The sequence below is a fragment of the Oncorhynchus mykiss genome, chromosome 21 (genome assembly GCF_013265735.2).
Source record: "Oncorhynchus mykiss isolate Arlee chromosome 21, USDA_OmykA_1.1, whole genome shotgun sequence".
NCBI lineage: Eukaryota > Metazoa > Chordata > Actinopteri > Salmoniformes > Salmonidae > Oncorhynchus > Oncorhynchus mykiss.
This window is the reverse complement of record NC_048585.1, coordinates 38,955,847-38,968,363: the sequence shown is the minus strand read 5'-3', so window position 1 is coordinate 38,968,363 and position 12,517 is coordinate 38,955,847. Positions and strand designations below refer to the sequence as shown.

The following is a 12,517-nucleotide window of genomic DNA, read 5'->3' as shown; positions in this document are numbered from 1 at the left end:
TTGACTAAATTCTAATTGAAAAGGTACACCTTATTTAAAAGGGATGACTTATAGATCAATTTAATGAAAACTCAAAGAGGAAATCCGTTGGCCAGCAAGTGGGAGGGTTTTCAGCGGTTTAATTCAATTCTGCGTATTCAGCGTGCGCATGGAAACCACGCCTGCAAAGCCCGTTACCCACCTGCATCAAGTAAGTCTGAATACCAACTTCTGAGAAGTGTAGGAAAGGCGTACATTTCCTAAGTGGAGAACATTTGGTATTGCAAAACAGTTTTTAGCAGTAAAGTTGTTTGGGTGTATGTAGGATGAAGGAACAACTTCAAAACCTTCACAGAATGTCTGCATACACTTACGCCTCTAAATTAAGCATTGACAAGGCGGGTTCACACCCTCAACACAGCATAAAAACCCAAGTTGACTCATTCCCAAAGTGAACACACAAACTGAAACGGCTCCTGAGACAAGACAATAGAGACTTAGCAGTTATCCGTTTCAACAGGTTTGCATTTGACGTTTATTTTGTAAGAAAAGACGTGAGAACAAAAAGAACAGAAGTCATATACTGTCTATAAAGATCCAAAAACACGTGACTACTCCACTCAGTAACACAGCACACACCAGTACGAGCTGCAAAGTCTTTATGTTTTGATGTAAAATAATTGAAGCGTTTTTTAAATAATAATAGCCCAGAGAGTTGTATAACAAATGCATCTACTGTCCTGCATTCAAGACGAAACGTGATCGTTTAAGACCGATCTAATTCCAACCTCTATGGCTGGCTGTGTTTACACAGGCAGCCCAGTTCTGATATTTATTTCACTAAATCCGTCTTTTGAACAATTAGATCAGCTCTGAAAAAGATCTGATGTGATTGGTCAAAAGACCAATTAGTGAGAGGCCTCCCGAGTGGCACAGTGGTCTAAGGCTCTGCATCGCAGTGCTAAGCTGTGCCACTAGAGATTCTGGGTTCGAGTCCAGGCTCTGTCGCAGCCGACCGCGACCGGGAGACCCATGGGATGGCGCACAGTTGGCCCAGCGTCGTCCAGGTTAGGGGAGGGTTTGGCCGGCAGGGATGTCCTCATCCCATTGAGCACTAGAGACTCCACGCTGACACGGTCACCAGGTGTACAGTGTTTCCTCCGACACATTGGTACGGCTGGCTTTCCAGGTTAAGTGGGCATTGTGTCAAGAAGCAGTTGAGTCGTTGAGTCGTGTTTCGGAGGACACACAGCTCTCGAACTTCACCTCTCCCGAGTCCGTACGGGAGTTGCAGCGATGAGACAAGACCAATTGGATACCATGAAATTGGGAAGAAAAAGGGGTGTAAAAAATAAAATAAAAATAAAACAGACAAATTAGTGGAAAAAATATCAGAATTGGGGTGCCAATTCTAAACCCAGCCTCAATGTGTTGAACATTGTCTTAGCAGTATGTTGATAATGAAAGAATGTGTGAGACTAGGGGCTAAAAATCGAGTTGTTCTGAAGGTATTGTGATGGAGCCGTGCCTGGCCTTGTTTAGGATGGGCAGAGGGCACATTTTCTACATTGTCTGGAGGGCAGGCTACGATGTCGGCTAGCATGGACGCCATCGCTTCTTCATCCAACTGAGAGAGAGTGTGGGTTGTTAGATAACTCTTGTTGGCCAATTCTGTGGCAGAGGAAATGCACAACGGTCATTAACCAACATCATTTGTATATCTGCAAAGTATTCCCCCTAAGCCATGTCCATGTAACACATGGGAAATGTGTGGGTTGTACAGTATAAAAAGCCTGAGTGGTGTAATGGTTATATGGACACATTTCGAACAGTGTGTTTGAGAGTCTTTTTCTTACATTTTTCTTCTCTGTTCCTGTCCTGTTCCTTCCTCCTTTCTCTCTCTCTTCATCCCTCTCCCATCCTCTCCTTCTTTCTCTCGTTCAGGCCCCTCTCCCTTGCTCTCCCTCGGAGCTGTTGATGACCTCATATCCTGTCCGGTATTGTCGCCGCCCTGTTTGGATATTTCTCCCTCCTGATTGGATGGCTGATCGTCACCGTCCACCCTCACTTCCGGTGCAGGCTCCGCCTCCTGTTGGTGTTGAGCAGCAGGACCGTCTTCAGAAGAGGACGTTCCCTCCAGCCGATTGCCTCCCTTCTGCTCCCATGACCTCACTTTCTGCCCATGCCCGGCCCCTTCCTCATCTAGCTCTGCCTGAGCTAGCTCTCTCTCAGAGCTCCGCCCGTCACACACAGAATCTGAGGCATGGTCGGATCATTCATTCCTTCATTGGCATCCTCGTCTCCCTCTCTCTCTTCCTCCAGCACTCTGATGCGCTCTACCTCCTGAGCCTTTATCCCTCCTTCCCCCTTGCTCTCCACTCGGAATCCTCCTATCCCTCCCTCCCCCTCGCTCTCCACTCGGAATCCTCCTATCCCTCCCTCCTCCACCTACCCTCTGAGCACCTCTCCTTCCTCTCGTCCTCCCATCCCGCCTCTCCTCCCTTCTCCGTCCAACAGCCGAATCTCTCCCTCTTCTTCATCCTCCATCTCCCCCCTCTTCCGCCTCATAATCATCAAGGTCTTCATCATCAAATATCCTCATCTGGGAAATCGCTCTCTTCCTCTTCCAGCTCATCCTCTTCTTCATCAGAGCGGTTGATATGAATGACAGTGTGATCTTCGTCAACGGATTAATGTTGCTGCTGTAGGGCTCTGCTGGACTGGGCTAACTGGTTCTGGTGAACCTGTAGAGTTTGAGAATTGTATTTAAAAGGCGCAATACGTAGAAATAGCCATTTCCTGGTTTCTAAAATTCATATTTTTTTGGCCTGATTTCAGTTTGTGACAAAACAAGCTATGTGTAGTGTAGATAATCATTGTACCATCCATACCTTTGTGAAATGTATTTTCAATAACCCAAAATATTGTATTTTCAGCTGGCGTACAAAATCAAAAGATAAATGACACACAAGTGAAATTTAATGACAGAACATTTAAGTGAAAATTAAGTGATTTTTGTACCTGTATGGGGAGATCCAGTGCTGTAGGTTGACCTGGTGCTGGAGGCTGGCCCTGGAGCAACATCTGCTGGAGCTGGGCTCCAGGCAGGGAGTCAGTCCCGACTCCTAACCCCACAGAGGGTTCCCCGAGTTGGGCCACACCGGTGGAGTTGAGAGGGGGAACCAGAGAGACTAGCGGAGCTGGAGGGAACAAGTTGACGGTGTAGTTTGGGGTGGAGGAGGGGAGGTGAGGGAGGGAGGTAGAGGGAAGGTCGTTGGAAAGGGGGAGGGAGATGTCCCCACCCGGGTCGCCCCTTGGACAGGGCATGGGGAGTGTGACGCCACCTGGTGCTAAGGAAGACCCGGGAAGAGTGGCCGCAGCGCTGGTGCCATCTTGGCTTTCCAACATCAGCATCCTCTGTGGCACGATTAACACGCCATCGTCCGAATCGCTGTCTAGCGAAATCTCCACATCCGATGCCTCTTCTTTGTCGTAGAGGATGAAAACGGGTCTCTGGCCGCCGGAGAGCCCTGGAAGAACCAGAGGTAGGTGGTTGTCCAGGGAGCTGGGGAAGGGAGGTCCTGGGGTGGGCCCCCCTAGGAGGTTGGATGCCTGGGGGGGTTTGAGGGTGAGGGGGTGTGCGGATGGAGGAGGGAGTTGCATATGGTCAGGGCCTCTGTACAGAAGGAGGATACCTGGAGAAAGATGGGGAGAGATGGGGATAAAGAGAAACAGATTCAGGAAGCAAATGTATTCCAAAAAGGTGGCTTGCCAGTCTAGTACATATCACTAAGGATACAAATTTGCCTGAGCTAACCAAAAGCAGAAAACAACAGCACACATGGAAAACACTCCTACGCTATAAACAAATCTTCCCAGAGTATTACACCTCTCTAAACCAGTCTAAATAGTCCTCAACAGCACAAGGGTAAAATTACACCACTGAACACACTCAGGTGTTCGTCCAGTAGCTTTATCACCTGAGCTTCAGCTAAGAGACGATGACTGAAATGCATGTAATTACGGTCGCATCCTTCACACGCCTCAGAACAAACTGCACAATCAACTCTAGAAAATGAATCCGCTGTTGTAAATGCTTTCATTGGACATGTTCATAAGGTTACACTATAAGGGTGGCTACTTTGAACAATCTCAAATAGAAAATATATTTTGATTTGTTTAAAAAATTTTTTGGTTACATGATTCCATATGTGTTATTTCATCGGTTTTGATGTCTTCACTATTATTCTGCAATGTAGAAAATAGTCAAAATAAAGAAAAACCCTGGAATGAGTAGGTGTGTCCAAACCTTTGACTGGTACTGCACATACACACACACACACACACACACACACACACACACACACACAAACAGTGCATGTATGTGTTGTTGAAATTGTTCCATGTTGTGTTTATATTTTTGTTCAGTATGCAGTAGATATATCAAATAGGGGGGAGTGAGGCTATGGGGGTTTTATAAATAAGTATCAACCAGTGGGTCTTGCGACGTATACAGAGATGACCAGTTTACAGAGGAGTATGGAGGGCAATGATATGTCCTATGAGGCACATTGGTGGCAAATCTGATGGCCGAATGGTAAAGAACATCTAGCCGCTCGAGAGCATCCTTACCTGCCGATCTATGAATTATGTCTCCGTAATCTAGCATGGGTAGGATGGTCATCTGAATCAGGGTTAGTTTGGCAGTTGGGGTGAAAGAGGAGCGATTACGATAGAGGAAACCAAGTCTAGATTTAACCTTAGCCTGCAGCTTTGATATGTGCTGAGAGAAGGACGGTGCCATACTCCCAAATACTTGTATGCAGTGACTACCTCAAGCTCTAAACCCCTAGAGGTAGTAATCACACCTGTGGGAAGAGGGGCATTCTTCTTACCAAACCACATGACCTTTGTTTTTGGAGGTGTTCAGAACAAGGTTAAGGGTAGAGAAAGCTTATTGGACACTAAGAAAGCTTTGTTGTAGAGCACAACATCCAGGGAGGGGCCAGCTGAGTAAAAGACTATCATCTGCATCTGCATATAAATGGATGAGAGAGCTTTCTACTGCCTGAGCTATGTTGTTGATGTAAATTGAGAAGAGTGTGGGGCCTAGGATTGACCCTTGGGGTACTCCCTTGGTGACAGGCAGTGGCTAAGACAGCAGATTTTCTGACTTAATACACTGCACTCTTAACAAACCAGGCCAAAGACCCCTCAGAGACACCAATACTCCTTAGCCGGCCCACAAGAATGGAATGGTCTACCGTATCAAAAGCTGTGGCCAAGTCAATAAAAATAGAAGCACAATATTGCTTAGAATCAAGGACAATGGTGACATCATTGAGGACCTTTAAGGTTGCAGTGACATCCATAACCTGAGCGGAAACCGGATTGCATACCAGAGACATCAAGAAACCCAGTCAGTTGATTATTGACAAGTTTGTCCAACACTTTTGATAAACAAGGCAAAATAGAAATAGGCCTATAACAGTTAGGATCAGCTTGATCACCCCCTTAATGAAATGAAGGACTGTGGCTGCCTTCCAAGCAATGGGAACCTCCCCAGAAAGGTTAAAAAGGTCGGAGATGGGCTTGGCGATGATAGGGGCAGCAACCTTAAATAAGGGTCTAAACCATCTGACCCAGATGTTTTTTTTGGGGTCAAGTTTAAGGAGCTCCTTTAGCACCTCGGACTCAGTAACTGCCTGCAGGGAGAAACTTTGTAGTGGGACAGGGGGAAAAACAGGGAGAAGCATCGGGGATAGTCGCATTAGAAGGGGTGGGAGATGAGGAAATGTTGGACGGACAAGGAGGCATAGCTGAGTCAAATAGGAATCCTGACTTAATGAACTGGTGATCTACCTCTGGTACTGTCTCCCATATGTCATGAAGATTAGGGATACTGAGGCCTTTGTTCCTCCAGGCTCTCTCTATCTCAGTGACACCACCCACATCTTATCTATGGAATGCCAGCTGTAGGTTTTTACCTAGCCATCACTTAGTTGCCAGCCCCAGTTTAAAAAACTCCTCTCAGTTCACTCAGAATGAAGGAAATACATTTCTTACTACAGTATTAGTTAAGTCAATAATTGCTAACTACTCATCTCAAACAAATAAGGTGAATACATAATTTTCTCCTCACACGCTACAAGCTTGGCACACCTGTATTTTGGGAGTTTCTCCCATTCTTCCCTGCAGATCCTATCAAGCTCTGTCAGTGTGGATGGGGAGAGTCGCTGCACAGCTATTTTCAGGTCTCTCCAGAAATATTAGATCGGGCTCTGGCTGGGCCACTCAAGAACATTCAGAGACTTGTCCCGAAGCCACTCCTGCGTTGTCTTGGCTGTGTGCTTAGGGACGTTGTCCAGTTGGAAGGTGAAACCCAGTCTGTCCTGAGCAGGTTTTCATCAAGGATCTCTGTACTTTGCTCTGTTCATCTTTGCCTCGTTCCTGACTAGTCTCCCAGTGCCCGCCACTGAAAAACATCCCCCAGCATTTTGCTGCTACCACCATGCTTCACCGTAGGGATGGTGCCAGGTTTCCTCCAGACGTGACGCTTGGCATTCAGGCCATCAGACCAGATAATCATGTTTCTCATGGTCTGAGTCTTTAGGTGCCTTTTGGGAAACTCCAAGCGGGCTGTCATGTGCCTTTTACTGAGGAGTGGCTTCTGTCTGGCCATTCTACCATAAAGGCCTGATTGGTGGAGTGCTGCAGAGATGGTTGTCCTTCTGGATGGTTCTCCCATCTCCAAGAGGAACTCTAGAGCTCTGTCAGAGTGACCATCGGGTTCTTGGTCACCTCCCTAACCAAGGCCCTTCTCCCCCCGATTGCTCAGTTTGGCAGGGAGGACAGCTCTAGGAAGAGTCTTGGTGGTTCCAAACTTCTTCCATTTAAGAATGATGGAGGCCACTGTGTTCTTGAGGACCGTCAATGCTGCACACATTTTTTGGTACCCTTCCCCAGATCTGTGCCTCGACACAATCCTGTCTCGGAGCTCTACGGACAATTCCTTCGACCTCATGGCTTGTTTTTTTGCTCTGACATGCACTGTCAACTATGGGACCATATATTTTATTTTATTTATTTATTTTACCTTTATTTAACCAGGTAGGCAAGTTGAGAACAAGTTCTCATTTACAATTGCGACCTGGCCAAGATAAAGCAAAGCAGTTCGACAGATACAACGACACAGAGTTACACATGGAGTAAAACAAACATACAGTCAATAATACAGTATAAACAAGTCTATATACAACGTGAGCAAATGAGGTGAGAAGGGAGGTAAAGGCAAAAAAGGCCATGGTGGCAAGGTAAATACAATATAGCAAGTAAAACACTGGAATGGTAGTTTTGCAATGGAAGAATGTGCAAAGTAGAAATAAAAATAATGGGGTGCAAAGGAGCAAAATAAATTAATTAAATACAGTTGGGAAAGAGGTAGTTGTTTGGGCTAAATTATAGGTGGGCTATGTACAGGTGCAGTAATCTGTGCGCTGCTCTGACAGTTGGTGCTTAAAGCTAGTGAGGGAGATAAGTGTTTCCAGTTTCAGAGATTTTTGTAGTTCGTTCCAGTCATTGGCAGCAGAGAACTGGAAAGAGAGGCGGCCAAAGAAAGAATTGGTTTTGGGGGTGACTAGAGAGATATACCTGCTGGAGCGTGTGCTACAGGTGGGAGATGCTATGGTGACCAGCGAGCTGAGATAAGGGGGGACTTTACCTAGCAGGGTCTTGTAGATGACATGGAGCCAGTGGGTTTGGCGACGAGTATGAAGCGAGGGCCAGCCAACGAGAGCGTACAGGTCGCAATGGTGGGTAGTATATGGGGCTTTGGTGACAAAACGGATTGCACTGTGATAGACTGCATCCAATTTGTTGAGTAGGGTATTGGAGGCTATTTTGTAAATGACATCGCCAAAGTCGAGGATTGGTAGGATGGTCAGTTTTACAAGGGTATGTTTGGCAGCATGAGTGAAGGATGCTTTGTTGCGGAATAGGAAGCCAATTCTAGATTTAACTTTGGATTGGAGATGTTTGATATGGGTCTGGAAGGAGAGTTTACAGTCTAACCAGACACCTAAGTATTTGTAGTTGTCCACGTATTCTAAGTCAGAGCCGTCCAGAGTAGTGATGTTGGACAGGCGGGTAGGTGCAGGTAGCGATCGGTTGAAGAGCATGCATTTAGTTTTACTTGTATTTAAGAGCAATTGGAGGCCACGGAAGGAGAGTTGTATGGCATTGAAGCTTGCCTGGAGGGTTGTTAACACAGTGTCCAAAGAAGGGCCGGAAGTATACAGAATGGTGTCGTCTGCGTAGAGGTGGATCAGAGACTCACCAGCAGCAAGAGCGACCTCATTGATGTATACAGAGAAGAGAGTCGGTCCAAGAATTGAACCCTGTGGCACCCCCATAGAGACTGCCAGAGGTCCGGACAACAGACCCTCCGATTTGACACACTGAACTCTATCAGAGAAGTAGTTGGTGAACCAGGCGAGGCAATTATTTGAGAAACCAAGGCTGTCGAGTCTGCCGATGAGGATGTGGTGATTGACAGAGTCGAAAGCCTTGGCCAGATCAATGAATACGGCTGCACAGTAATGTTTCTTATCGATGGCGGTTAAGATATCGTTTAGGACCTTGAGCGTGGCTGAGGTGCACCCATGACCAGATCTGAAACCAGATTGCATAGCAGAGAAGGTATGGTGAGATTCGAAATGGTCGGTAATCTGTTTGTTGACTTGGCTTTCGAAAACCTTAGAAAGGCATGGTAGGATAGATATAGGTCTGTAGCAGTTTGGGTCAAGAGTGTCCCCCCCTTTGAAGAGGGGGATGACCGCAGCTGCTTTCCAATCTTTGGGAATCTCAGACAACACGAAAGAGAAGTTGAACAGGCTAATATAGAATCAAATCAAATGTATTTATATAGCCCTTCGTGCATCAGCTGATATCTCAAAGTACTGTACAGAACTGTCATATAGACAGTTGTGTCTTTCCAAATCATGTCCAATCAATTGAATTTACCACAGGTGAACTCCAATCAAGTTGTAGAAACATCTCAAGTATGATCAATGGAAACAGGATGCACCTGAGCTCAATTTCGAGTCTCAAAGCAAAAGGTCTGAATACTTAAGTAAATAAGGTATTTCAGTTTTTATTTTTAATACATTTGCAAAAATTTCAACAAACGTGTTTCCGCTTTGTCATTGTGGGATATTGTGTGTTGATTGCTGAGGAATATAATTTTTTTAATCCATTTTAGAATAAGGCTGTGGAAAAAGTCAAGTGGTCTGAATACTTTCCGAAGGCACTGTATGTATGCATGTATAGATATATCTGTGTGTGTGTTCTATACGTGTACTTGTGTTTGTGCATGTGTTGATTGTGTGCTTGCAGTGTATGAGTTGGTGAGTGTGTGTGTGTATATGTTCTTATTTAAAGTGGAACGGAAGAGGCAGAATCATGTTTACTTGGTTGCTTAAACACAGACCACCAAACCAAAACACGACAGTGTGCTAGTCACAGCCCCCAAATAACCCTTTAGTCCCCCTCCCTGAGTGTGTGTGTGTGTATGTACTTTCAGGTTGCAGTCCCTCTGTGTGTAGGTCAGGTTCCTGCATGTGTGTGTGTGTGTGTGTGTGTGTGTGCATGCATGTCTATTAGTGTGTGTGTGTGTGTGTGTGTGTGTGTGTACGCATGCGTGTGTGGTCCCTGTGGGTATATTACCCCCTACCTTCAGACTCCTATCCCTCCTCCCGTGGCTGAGCATGGGCACAGTAAAGTTGAGGGGTGGGGGCACTAAGACCAGAGCCAGTTGCAGACGGTACAGCTCCCTACGGGGTGGGGGTGGGTGCACTGCCATACTGGCCACTCACCCCCCCCAGCCCCGCTGTCACTCCAATTAGCACCATGCTGTTGCTGCAGACACACACACAGGGGGAGGACGACATCGTGGACACGCTAGGGGGAGAGGGATACAGGGTTAACATACACAGCGATCACATAGATACACAAAGGGGCAGGAGAGAGAGGGGGGGGGGGGGGGGGAAGAGAGAGCGGGGAGGAAAGGAGCACACGCATAAAGAAACATGATCACAAACATGACCAAAATTATTGGCACCCTTGGTAAAGTAGAGTAAAAAAAAGACTATTTTATGCAAATACTGAACCATATTGTACGCTCCATAAAATGGAAACTATACTAATACAACTGCTCAGAGAAAGATTTTGTTAATATTTTCACACTCAAAAACACACCGGTCAAAATTATTGGCACCCTTGTTTTCAATTACTCCGGCACTGAGCCTTTTTCTAAAATGTTTTATGAGACTGGAGAACACATTGGGGGGGATCTTAGACTTCATCCATACAGAATCTTTCCAGAACCTTGATATCCTTCGTCTGCCTTCTTCAATTCAAACCACAGGTTTTCAATGGGGTTCAAGTCCGGAGACTAAAATGGCCATTGCAAAATGTTGATTTTGTGGTCAATTAACCATTTCTTTGTGGAATTTGCTGTTTGCTTGGGGTTATTGTCTTACTGAAAAATCTACTCCACTTGTCAAGTTTCAGCTTCCTAGCAGAGGCAACCGGGTTTTTGGCTAAAATGTCCTGGTATTGGGTAAAGTTCATAATGCTGTTGACCTTAACAAGGGCCCCAGGACCAGTAGAAGCAAAATTGGCCCATAATATCAGCGATCCAACCACCACCATATTTTACAGTAGGTATGGGGTTCATCTCTGCTTATCACAACTTATTTCAAACACCAAACCCACCACTGGTGTGCGTGGCCAAATAGTTTTCATTGTCATGTCATCTTACAAATGTAGATGCTTGGAGTTTGCTAAACGGCATTGGCAATTGGATCGGAACCGGTGCTATGGCCAGAAGACAGCAAAATAGAGCTCTTTGGCCGCGCACACCAGTAGTAGGTTTGGCGTTGAAAGCAGGATGTAATAAGCAGAAAACAACCCCATACCTACTGTAAAATATGGTGGAGATCTTTGATATAATCATTTTGAAACCTTATTTTTTAAGATAATTTTTTTATTACTTGTTAAACAAAATATGGGGTTCAATTGTATTAGTATAAAATCATTTCACAAACAAATTAGCATACAATATAGCTCAGTACTTGTATTATTATTTATTCTATACAGTCTTTTTTTTTTTTGCTCGTCTTTATCAAGGGTGCCAATAATGTCGTTCATAGCTGTATTACAAGGAAGGTAATACAACACACATATGAGACACACACACAACTGACCTAGTGTATATTTTCCTTCAGTAGAGATCCACTGGTCAGTATGACTTGTCTCAATGCTGCAAAGAGAGAGACAAGTCATATGCTGTATTACTATACTCATCACAGCTCGTCAAGATATCATTGACCTGTGATTGATTGTAAATGCTAAAAATACACTATGAAAGGGATTGGTCATTCATTGGCAACATGGACTGGAAAATGTATACATTTGTTTTGCTTACCCACATCTCCAATAATCAACAAATGTCAGCACACTAGATAAACCCCCTCACCTCTGAGTGCAGACAGGCAGGTGTCCTGATTGGCCAGCGAGACTCCTTTCCTCTGGAAAGAGGCGCCGCCCCTGTCGCTCACAGCCAATCCAGGCTTCCGGCTTTTAGTGCAGGGCTTTTTGGAAACCAGATCACGGAGCTGAGGAGAGCTGGTGGGCTGGAGAGGAGGAGGAAAAAGAGAGGAGAGGGGGATGGTGTTAGACTTAAGTGGAGCGTGAGTAAATATCGTGCAATGGCACCCTATTCCCTATGTAGTGCACTACTATTGACCAAAATCTTTTGACCAGAAATAGTGCACTACATAGCCATAGTAATGACCATCCTAAGCTTCTCGTTGGCAATATACCAATCAGATCCTCTTACCCTAACAGAGTCCGCCAAGGGTGTGTTGTCACCCAGCAGGTGGGCCAGTAGGCGCTCGGAGTGGGTGTCGCTTCCCTGCAAGACACTGGCTGAGGCTCCTCCCACTCTTACCTAGAGTTCTATGGTACGGTACAAGGACACACGCACTGCACTATGGGTCAAAAGGAGAGAGATTATGAACATACGAATACAAATAAAGGAGGTTTGGAGTGTGTGTAGTTCGCCAGTGTGTGTCAGTGGAGGCTGCTGAGGGGAGGACGGCTGAGGGGAGGACATCCACTAGATGTCAACAGTATTTAGAACCTGTTTTGAGGATTCTACTCTAAAGGAGGGGCTCATAAGGGCTCTTTGAGTGAGTGGTTTGGCAGAGTGCCACAGCTTAGGTCTGGCGCGCTCACGTGAAAGGTAACTACGTTCCACTTCATTTGTACAAACAAAGGAATTGTCCGGTTGGAACATAAATGTAGTTTTATGTTAAAAACATCCTAAAGATTGATTCCATATTTAGGTTGGCATGTTTCTACAGGCTGTAACGGAACTTTTTGAACTTTTCGTCCGACGTTCGGCGCAACCTGAACACGCTTTTGGATTTGTTTACCAAACGCCCTAACAAAAGAAGATATTTGAACATAACTGATG

At 45.5% G+C, this 12,517-nt stretch overlaps 1 protein-coding gene across 2 annotated transcripts; it reads right to left on the bottom strand.

Moving 5' to 3' along the window:
• Positions 1-486: 486 nt before the first annotated feature.
• Positions 487-12,225, bottom strand: LOC110500354 (proline-, glutamic acid- and leucine-rich protein 1-like). 2 transcript variants are annotated; one of them, XM_036957782.1, is made up of 6 exons: positions 11,879-12,225; positions 11,516-11,672; positions 11,244-11,299; positions 9,710-9,936; positions 3,001-3,674; positions 487-2,723 (listed from the first exon to the last, which is right to left on the bottom strand). In XM_036957782.1, the coding sequence occupies exons 5-6, from the start codon at positions 3,640-3,642 to the stop codon at positions 2,670-2,672; spliced, it is 696 nt and encodes a 231-aa protein (XP_036813677.1). In that variant the 5' UTR covers positions 3,643-3,674; positions 9,710-9,936; positions 11,244-11,299; positions 11,516-11,672; positions 11,879-12,225; the 3' UTR covers positions 487-2,669. The 2 variants fall into 2 exon arrangements, with proteins under 2 accessions (XP_036813677.1, XP_021433349.2); XM_021577674.2 differs by lacking the exons at positions 9,710-9,936; positions 11,244-11,299; positions 11,516-11,672; positions 11,879-12,225 and having other exon boundaries at positions 3,001-4,222.
• Positions 12,226-12,517: the final 292 nt, after the last annotated feature.

Coding starts and splice junctions, on each gene's coding strand:
- LOC110500354 (XM_036957782.1), bottom strand. CDS start 3,642: ATGCAACTCCCTCCTCCATCCGCACACCCCCTCACCCTCAAACCCCCC. Junction 2,724..3,000: donor CACTGGATCTCCCCATACAG/GTACAAAAATCA, acceptor CAAACTCTACAG/GTTCACCAGAACCAGTTAGC.